The sequence below is a fragment of the Osmerus mordax genome, chromosome 2 (assembly GCF_038355195.1).
Source record: "Osmerus mordax isolate fOsmMor3 chromosome 2, fOsmMor3.pri, whole genome shotgun sequence".
Classification (NCBI taxonomy): domain Eukaryota; kingdom Metazoa; phylum Chordata; class Actinopteri; order Osmeriformes; family Osmeridae; genus Osmerus; species Osmerus mordax.
The window spans coordinates 14,464,830-14,487,492 of record NC_090051.1 but is presented as its reverse complement, the minus strand read 5'-3'; the positions used below and the strand labels follow the sequence as shown (position 1 = coordinate 14,487,492).

Genomic DNA, 22,663 nt, shown 5'->3' with positions numbered 1-22,663 from the left:
GCTGCAGGGACAGAGAGAACAGCAGGTCATTCAGGAGGTTTGAACATGAAAACACCAAAGGTGACCAATGTCAGGCAGCGTCTCAGCAGACCTCTCTCACACATCCCCCAATCAGGGCCACATGCAAGCACGGAGAAAATCGACCCGCAACACACACACACACACACCGAACAGACAAGGCCACCAGCAATTTAATCCATTAGCATGCCATGCATTGTGCGTGCGCACACACACACACACACACAAATACATTACCATACATGCTAAACCTTTGGCACATCAAGAATCCTCCACCACTACACTAGTGCATCCTCCAGCAGATTCCTCTCCTTCTCTCCCTCTCCTCTCTCTCTCCCTCCCTCGCCTCGTTCTACTACCAGGCAGATAATGCTGCAGGATTGTTGGCTTTCCTCCCCCTCCACCTCCATCCCCCCCCCCCCCCCCCCCCCCCCCCCCCCCCGACGTCTTTCTCTGCCTCGCCTCCCTCCTTGTTATCTCTCCCTCCCTCTTTCTCTCACTCTTCTCCCACCGTTCACCGTGTCACTGCTTACTATTCAGCAGACGGCTGCAGTGGAGGGTGCAGAAGAGATGACACACAATACCTCCAGGCATGCAGACACTTCTGCCCTCCCTCTCCCTATCTCCTATTTCTCCCTCTCTGTCTCTCCCCATCTGTGTGTCTCTCTCTCTCTCGCTCTCTCACTCTTCCACCGTCTCAATGCCTTTTCGCCTTGGCTTCCCTTCATTTACATCTCTCTCCTTCTCTCCATCCCCCCCCCCCCTCCCTCAATCTCCCTCTCAGGCTCAGCTCTCTGATCACAGAGCGTTGAAGAAGCGGAAATCTCATCACCTGACTAATGTGAACCGCTCCCACTCTCTGCCTCTCCCTCTCCACGGCTCGCTCTCTCCCTCTCTCTCTCAATGCCCAAATTAGAAACTGCCTAGGGGAATGAGTGTGTGGGCGTACCAGAGAGAGAGAGAGAGGGGGGAGAGAGAGAGGGGGAGATTGTGTGCACGCGTGTCTGTATACAGCACCGGCAGTACACATGGTGAAGTGAATGCAATTATATGCAAAAGCGAGAGCATTCGGTCTCCCTCTGTGAATGCAGGTCGCTGCCTGTGACTTGGCAGGTCTCTCCCTCCCCCTCCCCCTCCGTCAGCGAGGGGACGACGGCTCTGGGATCGGATGATTTTCCCAGCCTGTCATTCATTCTCCCTTTTTTTATGTCAGTATTTTGGCTCTCTCCCCACCGTCGCGTCCCCCCGCATCCTACACGCACAGTGTTCTTGCTACCCCATCAGCGCTCCCGCTCGCGCAATCTCTTCTCAATCGCTTTTCTTTCCCATCGCTGGCCCCTCCTCCTCCCCTCCGTACCGTGGATATCTGGGCCAGTGCATGCTCGGCTTGTGTGCGCGCGCGTGCGCGTGTCTGGCAGGGTGCCAAGGCCCAGTGGGAGGGGTGTGTGCGAGGCGCAGGGAGGACGTAGCCGACGCTGCTCGACATTGCACTCTCACGCGTGCACGCGTCCACTCGAACAAGCGCGCGCACAAAACGGAACCACGGCCAGGCTTCCGTCCAGCCAGCCTGAAGACAACATATGATCCTCTGTCGCCAGCATCAAAGCACGGCAGGCTTTCTTTCCAAAAACTCCTTCTCGGATGTCGTTTAGCCACCGCGGTGAAACGAAAGGAATCTCAAAGGGCGTCCGGTGTCGCGACGCAGCGGCCGCCGCCTTCCCCCCCAGACGCCTGCCTGGCTCTAGGTGGGACGTGGCTCTACGCAGCGCGGCGGTCGGGGCTCTCCACTCACCTTCATGCTCGACTCGAAGTCCGTGTTGACCTTAAACATGAGACCCAGCCTCAGGTGGATCTCTTTAGACCGGGAAAAGCTGGGGTCAATGTACAGCACCTCCTGCAGTGCCTTTATCGCCCTGAGGGGTGGGGAGGGACAGAGAGAGAGAGAGTCGGACAGGGAGAGAGACAGGGAGAAAATGAGGGTGTAGACAGCAACAGATGATCAGTTAAACAGCGCTCTCCTTCAGCGTTCTTCCATAATAGCCATGGTAACAGGTGATCTTCCACACCTGGATTGGCAGCGTTATTCACGGTAGGTGGGATTGTTAGGGAGGAGATGTCGTGCTAATTACGGGGGGGATCGGTCGTGGTAATTGTTGGGGGCTGGCTGTGCTAATCACTGGGGATCGGTAGTGATAATTAATGGGGTATTGGTAGTGTTATCAATGGATCTAGCGCAGAAACAGAGAGCGGGAGCACTGAGGATGGCAATGATGGAATGCGAAAAAAAACTACCGAGCCCAGACAACACACACGCACCGCGCAAACACACGCGCCACACGCGGCAACAAACACACACACACGCACACACTGACAGTCGACACACTCCAGCGCCGCACTGGAAAACAAAAGGCTGTAGCGCGTCTACCGGGAGTTTCCCCGCAGCGCTGAGGACAGAGGAGCAGAGATCTCCCCGCTAGCTGGGAGCTTATGACAAACACACGCACGCATACAGGATGTGCTGTGTACTAAGGCAAGGCTCTCTGAACCCGTTGCCCCCCTCCCCCCACCTTCACCCCCCCCCCCTCTGTTCCCCGCTCCAACTGTCCCTCACTCCCTCTCTTCCTCCTCCTGTCTTCATCTCTCCCTGCAGTGAGTCTGTGTGTGTACGTGCGCATGTGTGCGTTAGATCCTCAGGAAACAGGCACCCTATGGACTGCACACAATGCCGTACCATTTCCCAATGAAACAACACCACTCCACTTTGTTTAAGTTATTGTAGTCCTTTTGAAACAGCCTACAATTTGAAGCGGTACAAGGCACGTACGGGGATCTGTAAGGACGCACATGTGCATCGCAGAGCCACATTTATCTCCCTCTCAGCTTTCAACAAACCTGAAGGCATGGAGCCCAGTTATATTATGTGATTAGTGGGGACAGTGAAGCAGGGCATGGCCACAGTCTGATTTTGGGGATCAGTGGCCCCTAACTTGTCTCTCTCTAGGACCAGGTGAGGTCCGGTGCTCCATGATGCAGCCCTGTGATGTCACTCGACACATCTGATGCTCTAGCCTTCTGCCCCGAGCAACACAAACAACCCGCCTCACGCTGGTTGACACACACGCGCACACACACACACACAAAGCAGGTTGCGACAGCATCGTTTGAGGTGAGTACTTACCACTGATATGAATTGAAATAGAAGTAAACCATTCCGAGGCCGTACAAGAAGGCGGCATTCTGAAAGGGAGAAGGCAGAAGAGAGCAGGTGAGGGACGTGGACGCCTCTGGACGCCCCACCAGGCTGGAGTCATCCTGCACAACGCCTGACCTACCACAGGTCATCAGCGCGGTGAAACGTACTGTAGACAAAATTCTGTGTGCTCAAGAGACAGAGACAGACAGAGAGACAGAGAGAGAGAGAGACAGAGAGAGAGAGACAGAGAGAGACAGAGAGAGACAGAGACACGACAGAGAGACAGAGAGAGAGACAGAGAGAGAGACAGAGAGAGACAGAGAGAGACAGAGAGAGACAGAGAGAGACAGACACACGACAGAGAGCGCTGGGGAGTATCTGGGGGTTAGCCTAGCACTGCAGTCAGACCTGCTGGGATAGTGAACACACCTTGTGCACAAAGTTAAGAGGCTGGGGGACTGAGGGAGAAGGACACACGGGCACGCTACTCTTACCGCTCACACAACGCGGCCAAACAGAATTGCCAACACGACTGCAAACATTCGCGGTTCCCCGGGACAACCACAGTGGTGGAAAACATCAGGAACGGGGTTCACTGTTGTACCCGAGTTTCACATTACAAACTGGAGCACTGATTAGCCACTTACAGATATCCACTACTGGGATCTGATTTAACATAAGACCTGGTACTCTCACGGCACAACAGACCGAGGAAACAGAAACAGTCTAAATGAAGAGGAGGGGGGAGAAAAGGGGGAGGGAGATCGAGAGGCACTGAGGGGAAGAGAGAAAGACAGTCGCACAACAATAGCGCTAAATTATAATTGATGACACAAATTGGCTCCACGTCAGCATACTGATTGGTCACTACTACAGGGAGGGAGGGAGGTGGAATTAAGCTTCGAGGAGGAGTGCAAAAGAACGGGGAATGAGAAGAGGGAGGGAACATGTACGTGACATTTCCTCGAGAATAAGTGTTTTGAACAAACGGTCACCAATCCCACCCACATCAGTGAGGGCGGGAGACGGAGGAAGAGGACAAATGGAAGATTCGAAAAAGAGAGCGGGGGCAAAAAGGGAGGGAGAGAGACAGAGAGCGAGGAATGTCATGAGGACAGGAGCACCCTGACATCCTCGTGACGAGAAACTGGACCGTTCAGTTCTCTTCATTGTTACCTCTCATTTCACCTCACCTGAACCCGCCTGTCAGTGAGTGAGTCATCAACCAGCCCGAGATACAAGGAACAATGAACTTTTACACTGGGACAGGGTCCTCATTCATCTCGACAGCAAATCCCACTGAATGCATCAAAGTAACGTAAACAGTCACAACACCCCCTATACCAGCCCCAGCCCGATCTCCAGCCCCCAGCCCTAATCTCTACCCTCAGTCCCATCCGCGTCCCCAGCCGTCAACCCAAACTGCCTAGTCCCCCTCCCGACCCCAGACCAGTAAGGTTAACTCTTCAAACGACAGACCGAGCTGCTACATAAACTGCCAGCGCCCATTCAGATCCTCCACACATCCTCACCTTCTCAGCTGCTCCCCTAAACCGGTCGCACGAAGCGTCCTCCCCGCCCTCACCCAACCCAGCCTCACAAAGCTGGAGGACCTTAGGACCTGGAGAGAAAAGCCTCATCCTCTCGGCCTCCTCTTCTCACCCAGCTAAGCTAAGCCTCGGCGCCGGCCTTCACCTCAGTCTTCAGCCCAGCTCGGGGGGGGGGGGGGGGGGGGGGGGGGGGGGGGAACCTTTCACTGCACGCCCTTGCGCTGGAGCTCAGGGGTAACCCAGAGTGGTCAGTCCATGTCACCATTACACCTCCATCACCTGCCATCGACCAGATCCTCTCCTCCTCCTCCCCCCCCCATGGACCCCATCAGACACCACCTCATCCCCCCACACCAGGATGAAGGATTGGCATGGTAGGCTGCCTCCCAGTACAGGATCAGGCCTAAGACCACTTCACCATCCTAACACGGGCCAAATGGGACTGTCTAGGCTCCATTGAGTAGTTCACATGGACCAGTGCAAACCAACGACAAGCTGACGATAAGGTCATGTTGAACAATACCACCACCATTATCCTCATGGATCAAGTCTGGGAGAGACAGTCCTGTGATCTTAAATGACCTGAGGCGAGGAAGAGGTTGGCCCAGTCCAAGTTTGTGGCATACATAACCTTGTGCTGGACACAAACATGCCCACGCACACACACACACACGCCCTCTTACCTTCCAGTAGTCCGACTGTACACTGTAGTACCGCTGGTATGCTGATAATGCTGAGAGAGCACGGGAGAGGAGAAGAGAGAAGGAGAGGGGGGACATGATGAGTGGACATGTCACCAATATGCTCATCGTCAAAGGGCATAAGCCCAATTCCAAGACATTCGCTCCCAGGGGTAAGAGCTCATTTTGCTGACTTCCAGGAAGGTGACAAGTGTCTCCAGGATCCCCCTTACTCCAGCCTCCACTGTTAGACAAGCAGAGCACCCTGACATCCTCGTGACAAGCTGGAAATTTTTGGGCCATCTCAGCCTTTCAGATTGTGAGGGAGGCAGAATGATATTTTGTCCTGTAATTGGTTATTTTATGGCAACAAGAGAAAATCTGAAAATGTATAATTACCTCATGAAAATGTTAAAAAGCTTTAGCTAAACTGGTTAAGTCTGGTCTACATTCAGCCCTCAACACGCTCTGACAAAAATACACCTTTTTCACGGTCCGTGTGTGTGTTTACACAAGATGATAATTGCTGCAAATAACCTTTTGGATACTCCTCTAGGAGAAGGTTGAAGTGACCCAACTGGCAGAACATCTCTGGTTCCACTTTTCCCTCCGCTTTCAGGATAAGGGAGTCATAGCAGCTAACAGCCTAGAAAGGAGGAACAGAGAGAAAAAAATGTTAATGGAAGAGTTTCACAGTTACACAAACCTCCAAACAGTAGCATACGCTGTATGGTTAGGTCTTGTGGGCAGGACAAAGTTGCTTAACTCTTCACAGGTTCTCTGAAGTAAAAGGCACAGAACTTGGCAAGCTCTCAGATTTAGTTTAATAATGAATATGATATGAAGGCAGAGAATAAGACAAGAACACAAACTGATCTCCTGCCAATAGCGTGTTTTCCCTGCCCAAAACGAGTCGTTTTGCATGGTGCCAGGTCCAATACCAAATTTGGGGTTCCAGCCAGCCAGGATTTAAATAACGTCTACACAAATCACTATGATAGCCTAAACCACAGCCAGACAGTCCTTCAGTGTAAGGGTTGTGTGTGTTTGTGTGTATTCCTAAATTGCTGTCCTAGTCTATGTCTCAATTAAACATATTCTGTGTGTGTGTGTGTGTGTGTCCAATATGCTATACACTGTAAAACATACAATACAGTCAATTCATGGCAGATAGTCCTTACTACGGTACAGAAACCAGGAATAATACATCAATTAGCTGCTGAACGCCTATCCTGTGCTGGAGGCCTCCAAGGAGGAGAGTTTGGAATAAATCAAACACAAAGATGGTTTGCACTGCCTGGAAGCCCTTTGTCCTTAAACGACTTGTTCCAGGACTTCCCTCTTTGCATTACACTGGGGAAAGTCAATCATCAAGATTAACATTCCCTGCCCGGTTAATACAAATTAATGGATATTGCTAACACAATTACAAATCCACATTGGCAGAGTGAATGGAAAAAAATTAATTACTAGCCAGGTGTGGCCATTCTGGTCAACTAACTGCTCCATCTTTATAACATGGTGTTAAAGAGCCCTATGCCATGAGGTACTCCCCTCCCCCAGGCTCTTCAAGGCAGATTATCTCTGTCTTTAGGAAATTAATGGACTTCATTGCAGTAATGGGACACAAATGGCTACATCATTTGATTTAGCAAAAAAAAAACATAATTTAAGTGCAAAGGGCATGACAAAATCATGTTTAGCGCGTTTTCACATCCCCCTTGCTTCAGAACAACGTGCTTTGTGTTGTGATCCGTCTCTGAGGAAAATGGCATAGGCTACTAATAGTGTTTGTTTGTTCCACATTAGTGTCTGTGCAATAGCTCAGAGACAATTCATCGGTCGAATATGTCAAGCAAACCCCGAAAATACAACTTCGGTAATAGGCCAACATAGGGAAATATATTATGGGGGGGGGGGGGGGGGGGGGGGGTAAGCTGAGCAGAAGCCACATGTTGATGGTAACCTTAATGGTAGTGGGATGAGCCGCCTAGGGGGCTTCCATTGTAGCTACCACAACAGTCCAAAACAAAGCTTTGGAAGACCGTTTAGTTAATCTATGTGATATAGGCTAAGCTACACCAATTCGAGCGACTCTATCACCTAACATTCCGTTCAACGTGTTTGCTCAATTCTGTTTCGCTTGAGATGAAAGACCAAAGCTTAGCTAGCAGCTAGCTAGCTCACACCTCTATCCGCCCCGCCATCTTGGGCCGATCTGAGCAATCATTACTTTGGTCACATTCACCGTTTAAATATTCTGCAACTTTTACAATTTCATTAGACCTGTACTTGCTATTGCATTGACCTGAAAATGGTCAGGATAGCAATCATACTACGCCGAAGTAGGCTCCCGTTCACAGCTCTGCGCGTTTGCAGAAGCAGTTGTCCAGTGAGAGGCAGGAACGGGACGGCCGGGTCAGTATCAGTTTAGCTTGCCTGCGCCAGCCACCTAGCTAGTTAACATGGAACAACACCATGTAAAATTTAAATATTATAATTTCTCTTGTGCAGAGACCTTAAAAGAATACCTAGGAACGTTTGTCACCTAAATAGCTTTCTCTCTATAATAGATCCCAGCTCCCTTGCGCAAGACATAGTGTGGTTCTGAGAATGTTGACTTGCTATATTGTTGCCAGTAACGAAATATTGGTTCGCTACAATGTATCTTCACAGCCTCACTATTTCCGATTCCAGAACTAATGCTTGAGACAACTTAGTCAGCTGATGTTAACCAGTTCAATTGCACGCTTGTTTAATGAGCTAGCTGGCTAACGTTGCCATCAGCTGTCAAAAGTGTTTGGCTATCAGCAACAACTGAGACAACTCCTTTAGCTACCTCATCCTTGGACCAGCTCTGTATTTTACGTCCTCAACTAGATAAATTGATATATGATAACGTAATATAAACTTAAAAACAGACAGCATGCAGTGGGTTATCCATGGATCAATGATGCAATGAAAATTGCTAACTTGCAGAGCAGCCAACCAACGTAAAGCAAGCACAAACAGCGTCTTTAGCGATGGGAATTCTACTCAAACATGACCAGGAAACAAAGACACGCACTGTTGACAGCTGTCACGAGTGGGCTTGCAGCGCAGGTGTCAGAGCCCGTTTCCAGGTGTATGTGTAAGTATCAAAAGTGATAAGGGACAGGGGCGACTCTGATTATATCAGTGGCATACCTTTAACAGCAAGGCCTTCGTTCTGGCGCCATCTTCATGAAGCCTCTGAAATCCAAACAGTGAACTGCAAGTAGAGGACAAGACAGGCGGTTCCGTATTAGTTTGGGGGTATTCACATTGCCCGTGCAGACTACAGGCAGAAAATACTACATCAAAAAACTACACAGCAAAACATTACATAAAACTTTGTATCTAACCTGTCAATTCCCACCAAGCTGTCCCTCTCCTGCGCTGTTAGCTTCGGAAAGTCCTCCTCGGTTTCAGTCGCTTTTCCCACCGCCATTTTCTTTTCCTCATCACCAGCAGCGCCGAGACTTCGGGCAGCAGCAGAGGCAGCGGCGGCGAGCGACACTCCGCACGATTTCATGGAAATGCAACGTGGAAGTGGGCGACGAACTCCACCAAAATTCAACACTTTGTGTCCAGTACCGTATCCAGGACTGAGTAGCTTGGCTAGCGTTATTCTTGCCAAATCCTCAAGGAAAACAGGATCCCTTCAAGTTGCCTTCCTCGCGCACCATTCTACACAAAATACTATGTGTACTCCCACGAGAAATGATGCATTTAGTCGAATGAATACTGGATGTGACGAGAGGTTGTGGTTTGATTTGATCGCAAACTTGCTCCCAACCACCAGCTCAAAGTTGTTGTAATTGTGTCACATAGGCTAACGCACGCCGCCACCGTTGGAACGCCCTCTCCCCTCAGTGACCAATGAAAGCGTTAGTGTGTAATCATGTGCCTGGACCTATATTGGGGTGTATACCGTCGTTTTCACATTCAGAGGCCTGGCTGAATAACAAAACCTTTAACTTCACACTGTTGTTTCTCAACCATTTTCCAATTGGTTTCCTATTCTGTGTTATGGTTACGTAATTGCACTTTGAAGTAGTCTATTGGTCCAGGTGACTGTCTTTTACAGACGACCATCTCAAAGGAAGGGGTACAGGTCAGCTGCACTGACGCTGCAATGTTGCCAGTGCTGTACAAACTAGCTAAACACTGTAGCTCTCATAGAACATGTAATTCAATGTCAATTCATACGAGAGTATATAGTATTTTGTCAGTCTGTTATTGTTAAGTTTAAAAGGTTCTTATAACATCTCCTGATATTATCATTTTTCATAGCCTATAGGCTAATGGTGCATGCTGTTTAGCATATTTTAGCCTATCAATCCGTTTCTCGTAAATAGGTAAATTTATCATGTTTTATTGATAAACATGTCTATCACTCTCTCCTTTCTTCTTCTCACAGTTTAAGATTGAAAATATAGCCTAACCGATATATATCATATGGTAGCCTAACGTCTCGTCAGATGTAATGCAATCTTAATAAAAAAAAAAAACATTTTAACAAAACAACAGTATCTTTTGACGATGTCTTGGTTTCTTGATGATACAACAAGTAGGCCTATCACACAAAAATAAAGGACATGGCCTAATGGACTTACAACAGTAGGCTATATTAACTTTTTCAAGTAGCCATGATAGAATGCATTCTATCACCTCCTCAGTTGCTACCATATTGAATGCAGCTATTGGCTATGTTTTTTTTTCGAAAGCACAAGAGCTACGCATACTGTAGTTTAAGATAAAGTAAGAGCATCCTTGATCTTGCCTTATATAGGCTATAACCCGGTTTGGATCCCACTGATGTTTGTCAAGGTGGGCCCCACTATGTTAGGTCCTCCGAGTGATAACCAGTCGATCCCCGAGGTCAATTTCCACATAGAGACTGGAATACCAGGACCCATGCAGATACTGGTACAGGCGGTAAATCTGTCAGCACTATCACTGCACCAGATTGATGCTGATGTCACCAGGCCCGAGTTGGAAGATATGAATTATTATGGACAAAGAAGAGGATCAAGTCCCTGCAGCTTCAGGAAAATCAACAAAACCTGGTGTATTTTTTTTCCAAAACAATAGGGTGTTTACGTTATAGTCAGAAGTTCTTGGCAAACAGGATAATCATCAAGTCGCAGTAAAAAAATAAGTGCTCAGGACATGCATATGATTAACAGTTGTACGTTAGGTTTAAAGAAAATAATAGCCTACACTTATTTACAAATATCAGAAAGTCCGTATTGTGTGATGCTTCGATTTTACATTTAGGCTATTTATCCAATAGTTTTTTTTGTCATCTTAAACTGAAATTAATGAACGTCCCATAATAGTCTAATAATAGTTTACTGCTGTCGTATAGGCTACTACTCAAGCAGTGCATGCAGTAGGCTGTATTAATTTAACGCAGTTCCATTGACAATTTATGCAAACGACGTTGTAACGTGCTGGGACAGGCTAGTAGCAGTAGCATAAAGTCACAAAACTTCAAAATGGCGGATCGTGAAGAGGGTGAGTAAGCTCAAAACTAAAACTAGATTGTGTTTTGGTCAAAGTTTCTTTACCAACATATAATAATAAGTAAACAGATGAAAACAAACGAATACGTGAAAGTTGTGAGCAGTAATAATCAGGCTAATTATGCCGTCCTTGTGTAGCCATATGTTGTTGACTGACCCTGTGTTACGATGTAGCCCAATAGCCAATGACGTTACCAATGAGCACCCTAGCTATTCCGTATTAATATAAGTCAAGGTAGGCTAATGTTAACATTATAACTAGTTTACATAGTAGGATACCACAGAATCCTTTTATTCGTGCATCTGTTGTTTCCTAATGTGCGTGTATAACCACCGCAACTATTGAAATCGCAGAGCGAGAAACTTTGTTACAGTGTAATGAACCTTATTTAGGCAGACCCAAAATCAACAATTTTCTGTATTTCTTCTTTGTCAGTTAGGTTACATATTACTGTTTGTGTACATACCCAGAGAATGAAGAGGAGGTATATGAGGTGGTGGACATAACAGAATATGCTAGACGTCAACAGTGGTGGGGACGCCTGTTTGGAAACAACTCGGGCCCCATGGCAGAGAAATATTCGGTGGCCACACAGATCGCCATAGGTGGAGTGAGTGGATGGTAAGCGGGTTTACCATCCACTGGGTTGGATGAAAATCTGGAATGCTGGACTGCAACCTGTTTACCATTGTCTGGATTATCAACTGATACATTTTGAATATTTCTGCTGTAGCCTATTAGTCCAGCTATCATAAGGAAGATGGTTGGATTATTTTAACTTTACTTTCAAATATCAGGTGTGCAGGTTACGTATTTCAGAAAGTTGGAAAGATTGCAGCCACAGCTGTGGGTGGAGGATTCCTGTTGTTACAGGTACTAACAGACGTCACATGTTTACACATTTACCTTTTTAAAAAGCATTGAATATTTAAATGAGAATTGTGGAAAAAAAGATCAATCGATTATTTTCTCATTTTCAGATAGCCAACAACAGTGGCTATGTACAGGTGGATTGGAAAAGAGTGGAGAAGGATGTCAACAAAGCCAAGAAACACCTGAAAAAGAGGGCTGATCAAGCAGGACCAGAGCTCAACTCGTTCATTGAGGATGTATGCATGCTTTTCAAATATCAACAGTTTATCGTTTATTGTGTGCTTTTGTGTTGGGCTAACCCGCCTAAATCGACTGAATGCAAAATGTTCCATTGCAGTCCTCAGAGTTTGTGAAGAAAAATGTTGTCGTCACAAGTGGATTCATCGGAGGGTTTTTACTTGGCCTGGCATCATAGGTGCTCATTCCTGCTGTAGAGAACCAACCAACCAACCGTGGATGTGAAACTTTCCCTCTTCAAATGCTGGTGTTGACCAACACTGTCATCAGCATGAGCCAAAGTGTTGTTACACATTAACAGCAAACAGATGATCACAGCTGTATGTCTACTGTTGTATGAGGCCTAAGTGTATATCCTATATGCCATAGAGGTATAAATATATATCTCCATGCTAAATGTACTGTTTCTACCACATCAGAATGTTCATGTTGGGGCTACTATGGGGTATAGCGTGAGAAAAAAAGTATCACTTTCAAGGCACACTGCAGCGTTCATTGTAGATGCAGATGTACCTATCCCGGGGTTTAATAGCTCATACAGTGAGACTTTGGGTCATATTTATTGCTCTGTTTGGGCCTGGCCATATACTGCACAATAATGTATGCATTGTTAAATACAATCATATCTGTTGCCGTTAGGTAGCAATACAATATGCTGGAAATACAGAAAAATTATATAATATTGTTTTATTCTATCGCCCTGGTTCTGCTTGAATGTGTCCATGGCACTCCAGGCATAGATATAGCACTTGCCATGCACATTTTATGTTTTGTAATAAAAGTACTTGAATTTCACTTGGACTAGCAATGTTTTGGTTTGTTTTGCCTTCATGAGAGTGCAATATGAGAAAGGCTGTGTTTACTAGCCTCTTTTTGACTTATTTTGCCCAATATAGCCAACCTATTCACCTTGATACTAGTAGGCTACACAACACAAAATGCTGTTGAGTGTGTATTGTTCATGATAATAAAAGTGAATAACGGACGTTTTGTGTTTTTTGTCAGTCTTTCAATATTAGCTATAGCTATCTTTTTTTAGTTTTCGACTTTACCAAATATCCTATTGAAACTGAATGTATCAAAACTATAATGCCAGCACTTGGCAGATGTTGCTAGGCAACGTACCCAAACAACTCTGGCTAGAACTTCAAATTGGAGACGGACTGGTCAGGTCTCCTGAATTGTTTTTTAAACTGGGGGAAAACATTATATAATCTATCCAAAACCTAAACTGCCAGTATGGCGCTCCCGATGGGACCTGGGAATTCTCCTAATAAAAACGTAAGTAGCTAATAACTGTGTTACTATTCGTTGAAACATTCCGATAGCCGCTGGCTTACAGTAATGTAGTTACACATCAGGATTGTTCCCACTGCTTTGTACTACTGGTACAGTACTGTACTGTAGCTAGGCTAGAACTACAAGTACACATTCAGCTACCGTTTTCATTAAACGTTTACTAACAGTATACTGTTAGTATATAGTATATATATAGTCGCCATGTAGCTTAGTAAAACTAAGCACAAAACTAAAGTCAGTTGAAGCTTGATAAAATTGAAGCTGCCAATGTTAGCCTACATTTGTCGTTTTTATTAATTTCCTTCTCTCCAGTTGGGGAAATACAAATTCCACAAGTCCCAACATTTTGACTATTCCAATGGGGTCGCTATGATGGTGGGGTCTGAGAAACCAGGCATTGGAGGGGAACCACTTCTGGGTCAGAAGACTTGGCCAAAGTACTCTGTGTTCCCCAAAGGAGAGGGCAGTGACATGCCATCGTGGGTGGCCTTTGACAAGCAGGTCTGTTTCTCAATACTAGAGTGAAGTTCACTAATAATTATCGAGAAAACCAGAAGGATATTGCTTTGTTAAAATGTCCTTGCACTTTACCACTTCACTTTGGTCTCTGCAAAAATAAAACAAAAAACAGCATGTGAGACAGTAGTGGCGTAGGCTTCCTATCTCATATTCCATCGGCCGGTGTCTATGTAAATTAACTGTGAACTTTGTTAAACTATGCTGCTGCGTTCACATCCCTTATCCCCTCTCCTCTGAAGGTGCTTTGCTTCAATGCCTACTTTGAGGAAGCAGTGACCCAGAAGCAGGAGGAGAAGTACAGGGTGCGGAGGTGTAAGATCTACTTCTACCTGGAGGACGACACCATACAGGTGGTAGAACCAGAGTTCAAGAACAGTGGTATCCCTCAAGGTGAATGTCACGTTCACTTCGCAAAAATTTCACGAGGAAGAGGATGGCGCTGAGCTGTCAGACGAATCCAGGCTTGAGTTTTTCTAGTCATCATCAGATTATTAAAGGGTTGTTAGTGACTGGGCATTGATTGTCTGTTACAGGGACGTTGATTCGCCGTCACCGCATTCCACTTCCACCTCCGAATGACAACCAGTTCTACACAGTGCACCATTTCAACACCAACCAGCAGATGACACTGTACTCGCGCACCTTCATGATCACAGACTGTGACTCTTTCACCAAGAACTTCCTGAGGAAGCTAGGGGTCCGCATCAATTGCCCCGGCTCCATCCCTCAAGACCCCTACAGCAACCTCCGGCAACAGGTGGGGGAGGAGAGAGGGAGAGGAGAGTAAGGGAGGTAGAGGGGCTATGGTGGAGTTATGTTAGACAGAGAGAATGGGGGGGGGGGGGAGGGGGAATGGGGCACACAGATCCCCATAGGTAGCGTGAGAAGATTGTTAGAAGGGCCCAAGTGGGTTGGAATAAGATCTGGCATGCTGGACTGCAACCCACACACCATTCTCTGGAGTAATAATGCTTTTCTTTTATTACTCTAAAAATGACTCCTGCCTTCCCATGAATGATAGTAGATTTATGTTTACCTTTAAATATCAGGTGTGCAGGCTATGTATTTAAGAAAGTAGGCAAGATTGCTAACCTTATGAGAGCCATGTGAGAACCCAAGTTGCCAAGTTCCACGTTATTTGTTTAGTTTGTGCCCAATCCACAGTTGTTCATCTAATCACCTGCCAAATTTATTTTTTTGAAGTCCCCATCCTTTTGCAAACAGTTTTCAAGGACAAGTTCAGTTAGTCAGTTAGAAGACTGCAGCCACATCCGGGAAAGCCGGGAGAGGGAGGGGTAAGGGGGAGGTGGGTGAGACATGGAGAAAAGGGGGGGGTGTCCGTTACTGCTCTGCAGATAAACTCTGCCATTGTTCTTAATCCATGCAATGCATATGTAGATGGAGGAGAATATGAAGCCACTGAGGCCCTATGAGAGGCAGGACACGCTCAAGCAGTTCCTGGATCATGACCGGAACGTTCTGAGGTTCTACTGCCACTGGGACGACTCGGAGAACATGTTTGGTGACCCGCGGGAGCTCACGCTGCACTACTTCCTGGCTGATGACACCATCGAGATCCGTGAGGTCATCTACCCCAACTCTGGACGAGACGCTGCGCCCAAGTTCCTTCACAGGAGCAAACTCCCCAAGGTGAGCTTGGAGTCAGGCTGTTGTTGCTTCATTTAGCAAGCTGCGTGAGACCAGATTGGAGCTGGAATTGCTGTCCAGCAGAACAAGACATGAACGACTGTCCCCAAAACAGGCCCTTTCTCACAGCAAACACCGGTGGACAAGACAAACGGGTGGCCTCGCTCTCCCACCGGTTTCTTTCTTTCTGGCTGTCTCTCTCTCTTTGTCACTCTCGGTTGCTCTCCCTCGACATCCTGCCTTCCTTTTCGCTCCTCAGATCTTTCATTCCCCCTGACAGGACTAGAGGACGTTCTAGCCTGCCTCCAGCTCTCTCCAGCTTTCTCCTCCACTTACTGTTCCGACTCTAATTCATTCTGAAAGGGTGCCCAGACAATTCATTCATTTGTCTTCACATTGTTTGTTTTTTTTCCCCAATCTAGTGATTGTCAGTCTGATTGTTTCGTTGCCGTTCCCCAAATGTCATCTTGAAAGGTTGATGCAAGTGCCCAAGCCAGAGACACATAACCACATCCCCACTTGGCTGTCTCTCGACGTGTTTGTGGTCTGTCCTCACTCTACAATGTATCGCAATCCGTCGCCATGCAAAGATCCATATCTGGCTAAGCTGATGCGGTTCAGCTTCTCAGCTTTGTGTACGCGCTGCTGAGTGTGTGTTAAGAACAATACAGTGCGTGTGCGTGATTAACACCATTCCGTTCCTGTGTCTTTCTCTTCTAGCACGGTCCCGTGGCCAAGCGGCAGCCTGGAGAGATCACGGACCGCACGGTGCTCAACGTGTTTGGGCCCATGGGCCATGGAGGACGCTACATCCTAGACAGCCTCAGAGTATGTCTGGACGGGGCTGGAGGGAAGGGCTGTTGTCTTAGCTAAACGTAGCGAGAGCTCGACGGCACAGGCACCATGAAACCTTTCATCTTCTCCGCTCGGGTTATCGCACACTCTCTCCCTTCCCCCTCTCTCCTTCTCTTTCTCTCGTTCTCTCAATTCAATTCCATTAAATAATGCTTTCTTGGCATGAATGAGTGAGCATTGTTTCCAAAGCCATATAAGTTTGAACATATCAAAATGATGATACATGTGTTAAAATAGAATAAGAGTAATAACTACAATTGTATTACAACAAGAAAGGAAATAAATATGTGTGTATAAATAACACTCTCTTTCTCTCTCTCTGTATCTCTCTCTGTCTCTCTCTCTCTCTCTCTCTGTGTATTTCATTCTTTCAGACTGGTGCAGTTCAGGATGAGTTCTATAAGGACAGTGACCTGACTCTGGGTGGGGTAGTGAATGTGTGGGGTAGGAGGGTAGTCATCTGTGACTGTGACAACTTCACCAAAGAGCACTATCGCACCAAGTACGGCATTGGTAAGTCTCAAACGCAACAGAATATGGTAAGCAAAAAAAACAAAACAATCATAAATTGTTTGAGACTTGCACTGCTTGAGTATGACCACTAGATGTCCATAGAGTTGCAGAGTTGCATGCCGGCAAACGGGCGCAGTCTTTTTTTGTGGGGCAGCGGGCCGTCTGGTAGGTTGAGTATATGCCATGGGACCTACAACCCATCTCCAGCCCCATCTGTCATCCAGGCCGACACCAGAAACCCCCTGTAATCACCCTCCAGCCTCTGCCCTCGACCTCTAGACTCAGGGGCCAGGAGAGGGGGGGAGAGAACAGGCTCATGCTCCACCAGAAGAAGTAACCCAACCTGGGCTTGCATGTGTTAGTCTCCCCGCTCCCCCTCCAATGTTTATGGCTTAGGGTGGTTGTGGAGCTTGTAGCATTAGTCACAGCTGATGTAGGCAGAGCCCCCCAGTGACAGGCCTCTCTGACGGAGAGCCCTGTCTGACCGCCCGGGGGTCAGCGGGCACAAGGTCATTATCTGTGACCGGGCTCATACGCGAATGGATGACACGGACAAAAGCCTTCTCTTTGCCCTCCCTCAACTCTTCTTTCTGCCTCTCTCTCCTTGTCCGTTTGGCCTCCCCCTTTTTCTCGCCGTCTCCAACCCACTCATCCGCTCTCTTAGAGGACTTTACCCCCATCCAGTACAAGGCCCCCCCTGCCCCCAAGCCCCCCCGGCCAGTGCCCCCCTACAATGGTTTTGGCTCTGAGGAGGACTCCCTGTGCTCCTGCCAGGGCCTGCTGCCCAAGCCTCCTCAGAAAGACCTCTGCAAATTCATGGACAGGTGAGAGAGAGAAGCCCACGTGGGCGTGTGGAGTGTTGTGCGTACGTTGATTTCTCCACAGCCGCGGTGTTTGTGTGTGGTCGGTGTGTTTGTGTGTGTTTGTGTGTGTTTTGTGTGTGTTTTGTGTGAGGATATTGACTCGATCCTGTGTGGACCTCCCGCCTCAGGCAGGGCCTGGAGAGCAACGTGCTGAGGTTTCTGGGGAAGATGGTGACGGACAACCCCGTCAACAGAGACCGGGTGTTCATCATTTCCTTTTACCTCGGCGATGACACTATCTCCGTGTTCGAGCCCCCACAGAGGAACTCAGGTCAGAACAACGACTCCCGATCACGCCGAGAACACAACAACAGCCTTACCTTCACCTCACCTCTCCTCCTCCACCCCCAATCCCTCCCTTGCCAGGTGTGCTGGGGGGTAAGTTCCTGGAACGCGGTCGCATTAAGAAACCGGGCCAGGAGCTTTTTAAGAGTGAGATGTCGCAATACTTCGGTGCTCGGGACCTGTTCGTTGGCGCTAGGCTCGCCCTCAACAACCAGGCCTTCCAGCTGGTGGACGCGGACGATTACGCCTTCAACTACATGGAGCAGCATGCTGAGGAGGTGGGGGAGCACTGGAACTGCTTTATCCTTCACACTCACTTCCCTCAACGCTTCTTTGCATCAGAACTCCCATAGGTTGATGGGAGCTCCCTGATGCGTTTAGTCATTAGGGTGACTGTTGGTAAACGTAACAGAAGACTGTTCAGTTGTTACGTTCCTGGACTAGCATACCTCTGTTTCTCTCCAGTTCCCCATGGCTAATGTAGGCACCATCATCAGTAAGATTCGCTCCGTCTCAGAGGAGAAGATGAGAGAGATCAAACAGTTCCTGGCCCTCAGCGACCCTGGCAACACGGGCCTCATCCCCTACGAGCCCTTCAGGTACCGGAGGAGACCGTCCCGCAAACTCTCATGAACCTGCCAATGCCTCCCAGCAGCTTTCCTCCGATCAGACGAGGGCAGCCAAGCCATCTGTCCTGGTGCCAAGGTCACAGCAGCTGGACTTGGATTGGTCCTGCCTGCAGTTGAATTCAGAGTTGATGTGTGTCTGTGTGTGTCCGCCAGGGGTCTGCTGGTGGGGATGAATTGGGGCCTGTCGGAGCACGAGGTGATGATGCTGGGCCGGTGTTTCTCTGAGCCGGAGCAGCCCGGTGATGACCTGGGCCAGATGCTGGCTGTGGCTCAGGACCACCTCAGGAAGAAACACTTTGAGAGCTTCGCTGACATGGCCAGGGCCTTCACGCACGAGGACCGACACAAGTAGGACAACACGCGAGCACGTGAAAAACAAACCCATCAGCATGTCTTCATTTCTACAAACCCACTTCGTAACGCGCCGCGTCCTCGCGAAACGCTTGGCGAAACGCCGCTAACGGTGCACAGGCTTTTCCGAGGCTTTTCCCATGTCAACACGCGCATGCACCAACGCGAGACACACTCACATTTCCACACAGGCACGTTAGCGTCACGCCGAAGCACCAATCCTGCGGCCGGGGCCTCATATCTGTGAGCAACAATTCGTTCCAGAGGTGGGAGGGTGAAGCATTGGAACCAGACGATCCCCACAGACCTGTGTGGCATGTAGCTCTTACATTCCGCCCAGGCAGTGCACACACACACACACACGCACATATAGTGTAGAGCTGTGGCATGTTGCAGACTGACCCGGGGTAATGGATGGCCTGGTGGATCACGGGGTCAAGCTGAATGGACCGCAGATTGGACAATGTGGATACCCTTAGTTAGTTTCCGATTTGTCTCCAGTGCCTCCCTTCTTTGCCTTCTGTAATGAAGATGGCATGTGAACAATTGGCCTCCAGACCTCTCAACAATATTTGGGGAACACTGTAATCTTGTTAACTCTTACACAATAATGCTGGTCTCTCTCTCTTATTTTCCCTTCTCTTTTGCTCTACCTCTTTCTCTCGGACTTTCTCAAACACACACATACACACACTCTGTACATCATAGCTCCTCGTGTTTCCATGTTCCTGCTTTCCCGGGGTTTGTCGTTGTGGCTGACGCTGTCTCCTGTCTCCAGGCTCGGCCGTCTGTCCACCAAGGAGACCAGGACGGTGTGCAAGGCCTTCCATCTGCCCCTGGCTGACGACCTGCTCAGGGCCCTGCTCCAGAAGTACACGTTTACACGGCTTCAAACGATGACGCTCGGCCTAGGCCGCGGATTGTTCTCCGTGTGTGGCCGGCATGAGGGGAACTAACGCATCTCTGTCCCCCCGTGTCCAGGTTCCAGACGGGGGATGAGATCGACTACCACGCCTTCCTCGCCGGCATCAACTGGAGGGAGAACCCTGCCACTCCGGTCCTGCCCGGTGATGCCCTGAAGGTTAGAGATCTGTGCTCGCATGTAGGCAGGTTAACTGAAAGGTTGTCGAGCGAGGCGTCGGCGGGCGCGTTTGGGGACTATTTCCTCGTCCTCAGCCATAACCCAGCTTGAGAGGCTCTGTGATCTTCTCTGACGCGTCGGTCTTGACTAGCCGTGTAGCTGTAATCAGGCGTGTCGAGCCACAGGACAAGTTGAGCAGAAACATGTGATCTGGGCCCCCGCAATGGAGGGATAAACAGAGGAGCAGAAAATAGAGCGAGACAGTAAGGTAGAGGGGCCGGGGTGGGGGGGCGGGGGGGGTAATAGGTTTTCTCCCTCGAGACGATGAGGATTTACGGTGACATCAGTAGAACATGTCAGGCCTCATTGGACATCTAAAGCTATAGGCGTGGTGTGTGTGGACCTGTGTGCGTGTGACAGACTGGGTCCGTGTGTGTGTGCGTGTTTGTGGGTGTCTTTGTACTGTTTCCATACGCTCTCTAACAGTGTGCCATCACTGATTTCCAGCTTTTTTCCGCCTCACGGTGCCCTAAGATTGTCAGCCATTCTCTGGTACGCTACCCTGCCTTCCTTGACGAGCTCTGTGGAAGCCCTGAAGAAGAGTAAACACTTCCACTGTCTCTTTGGCTCACCTCCAGAATTCTGCCGTGTCATAGTGATGACATCACCAGACCCTCCAGATTCTTTTGCTTTAAGCCTCCTTTCTAAGGGCATTTTTATCTTTTTTTCGCCCTTGCTCTTCCATTGGCTGTATGCGTGACTGTAGGCCAACTCCAGAATCTAAAGATAACAGCAGACATTACAGATAGCCAGAAACCAAACATACCTGCGGAAGTAAACAGTGTTATCCTTCTTTTACTCTCATATGAGGACATTATTTGTCCTGTCACCTACAAAAGTCGAGGTGTACTTCAACACCAAGCAGCACAGGAGCAGAACACAGACAGGTGTAGTCAGTGAGACGCAGTACAGAGCTGCTGAGACGAGCTGTGCTGCTGTTGTGTCCAGTTTGACGCAGACTGGAGCGGGGAGGCCCGGGGCCCAGCAGTGGGGAACGTCAACTACTCAGTCCTTCTGGAGAAGGTTCTAGACCGTGTGAAGACCCCCACGGACACAACACTGTGACCCAGCACAGAGAGGTGACCTCTCCTGGCGCCGTCCTGCTAGCCTCAACGCCTTCAACTCATTGTACAACTCAATTGGACATTCAACTGTGGCTCTCTGCCTTTCGTTATTTTAGCCTGAATTAAAGAATGTAGATTACATTTGTAACCAAACATCTGGGTTTTGATTATGTTTTGTGTGGAAAGTATGTGTTTGTTTAGTGGCTTACACATCAAATAAGATACTTAACTATGGTATGTGAAAGGCTGGAAGGCAGGGTGGGAACACGTGTTTGTGTGTGTGTGTGTGTATTTGTTTAATTGTTTTTGTGGGGCCCAGAAACCCCCACAGGAATAGGAAACGAAGGAAGATTCGGGGACATTTTCTCTGTCCTTAGCGGTATTTATAGGGGGTGAATGTTTAGGGTTATAATTAATGTTAGATTCATATAAAGATTCATATAAGATTCACGTTAAAGGTTAGGGGGAAGGTTTGGGTTGGGGGTTAGTGAAAACTGTGTGTGTGTGTGTAAATAAACCTGTGTGTGTGTGTCTGCTAAGGTACAGTACATGTGTGTATAATATGTTGAATTAGTGAGAAAGCCATAGAGACACTGTAAAAGATACGAGGCATTAAACCAGAACCATATTTCAGCCACGAGCTGACAAACACACACACACACGTTAAGATTACGAAGTATCCGCCTACACTGAGCTGAGTTGATAAGAGAGGAAATGACCTTGGAACGAAGGACCAGGTCTCACTGAGCTCCTGACCAGATCAATGCTTCCAGAAACTTGACCCAGATGCCTGCAGAGGACATGGACAGTCTGGGAGGACAGGCCATGGAAGACCCACTACCGGAGGACCTGAACACACAGTTCCAACGGGGACAGAGAAGAAACCTGTTTTCGAATGACACCAGTGAAGGTTATGGTTATATATATGTTTGTACGAAGCAGAGAGATAGCCAGGTGTTTGATTAATGCCCAGAAACACCCGTTTTGGAAAGCAATTCCTCGTTTGAGGCGGCGAGGGGAGTCGGGGCCTGTTCACAAGTGTACAGTGGCATTCGTTGCTGTGTTGTGTGCGTGCGGTGCTGGTGTGTAACAGGGCAACAGGTTGGTGTACAGGTTGGGGCTCCACTGTAATCAGATCCTCCATCTCGAATGGAGGCTTTGCTGCTCTGGGGTTAACTGAAACATTTCGGTAATCAACGATCCAATCCCCCCTTTGGAGCACACCCTCTCTTTCTCTCTTTGGTCTCACTCAAACACGCGCACGCATGCACTCACCGCAGCACCCCCCTATCCAGGCAGCAAAGCACAGAAAGAGGGTATGACATCACCCAGGGTATTATCAGGTCTTCACTGTCTGCTTTCACACATACTAAAATATTAGCCTCACCCTCCGCTG

At 48.3% G+C, this 22,663-nt stretch overlaps 3 protein-coding genes across 4 annotated transcripts in view; 2 read left to right on the top strand and 1 right to left on the bottom strand.

Moving 5' to 3' along the window:
- kdm6a (lysine (K)-specific demethylase 6A) overlaps positions 1 to 9,546 on the bottom strand; it is a 27,133-nt gene extending 17,587 nt beyond the window's left edge. For both annotated transcript variants that reach the window (XM_067260775.1, XM_067260783.1), the window contains exons 1-7: positions 8,825 to 9,546; positions 8,628 to 8,691; positions 5,979 to 6,087; positions 5,445 to 5,494; positions 3,197 to 3,255; positions 1,811 to 1,931; position 1 (exon numbers count right to left, since the gene is read on the bottom strand). The exon at position 1 is cut by the window's left edge and continues 54 nt beyond it. In XM_067260775.1, coding sequence (XP_067116876.1) covers position 1; positions 1,811 to 1,931; positions 3,197 to 3,255; positions 5,445 to 5,494; positions 5,979 to 6,087; positions 8,628 to 8,691; positions 8,825 to 8,994 — 574 coding nt within the window. In that variant the 5' untranslated portion in view covers positions 8,995 to 9,546. The remainder of the gene's footprint in view (positions 2 to 1,810; positions 1,932 to 3,196; positions 3,256 to 5,444; positions 5,495 to 5,978; positions 6,088 to 8,627; positions 8,692 to 8,824) is intronic.
- A 1,376-nt stretch (positions 9,547 to 10,922) lies between these two features.
- Positions 10,923 to 12,896, top strand: fundc1 (FUN14 domain containing 1). The gene is made up of 5 exons (XM_067260795.1): positions 10,923 to 10,982; positions 11,462 to 11,612; positions 11,789 to 11,864; positions 11,972 to 12,100; positions 12,202 to 12,896. Exons 1-5 carry the CDS (start codon positions 10,964 to 10,966, stop codon positions 12,277 to 12,279), a joined length of 453 nt encoding a protein of 150 aa, XP_067116896.1. The 5' UTR covers positions 10,923 to 10,963; the 3' UTR covers positions 12,280 to 12,896.
- Positions 12,897 to 13,340: 444 nt separating this feature from the next.
- efhc2 (EF-hand domain (C-terminal) containing 2) lies at positions 13,341 to 21,378 on the top strand. Its single transcript, XM_067260851.1, has 15 exons — positions 13,341 to 13,382; positions 13,713 to 13,901; positions 14,159 to 14,309; positions 14,453 to 14,676; positions 15,318 to 15,569; positions 16,287 to 16,394; positions 16,796 to 16,934; positions 17,599 to 17,758; positions 17,926 to 18,068; positions 18,164 to 18,360; positions 18,548 to 18,681; positions 18,865 to 19,059; positions 19,841 to 19,933; positions 20,044 to 20,143; positions 21,152 to 21,378. Exons 1-15 carry the CDS (start codon positions 13,341 to 13,343, stop codon positions 21,266 to 21,268), a joined length of 2,244 nt encoding a protein of 747 aa, XP_067116952.1. The 3' UTR covers positions 21,269 to 21,378.
- The last annotated feature ends 1,285 nt before the right edge of the window (positions 21,379 to 22,663 follow it).

Coding starts and splice junctions, on each gene's coding strand:
- efhc2 (XM_067260851.1), top strand. CDS start 13,341: ATGGCGCTCCCGATGGGACCTGGGAATTCTCCTAATAAAAAC. Junction 13,383..13,712: donor GGAATTCTCCTAATAAAAAC/GTAAGTAGCTAA, acceptor CCTTCTCTCCAG/TTGGGGAAATACAAATTCCA. Junction 16,395..16,795: donor ACATCCTAGACAGCCTCAGA/GTATGTCTGGAC, acceptor TCATTCTTTCAG/ACTGGTGCAGTTCAGGATGA.
- fundc1 (XM_067260795.1), top strand. Junction 11,613..11,788: donor ATAGGTGGAGTGAGTGGATG/GTAAGCGGGTTT, acceptor TTCAAATATCAG/GTGTGCAGGTTACGTATTTC. Junction 12,101..12,201: donor TCAACTCGTTCATTGAGGAT/GTATGCATGCTT, acceptor GTTCCATTGCAG/TCCTCAGAGTTTGTGAAGAA.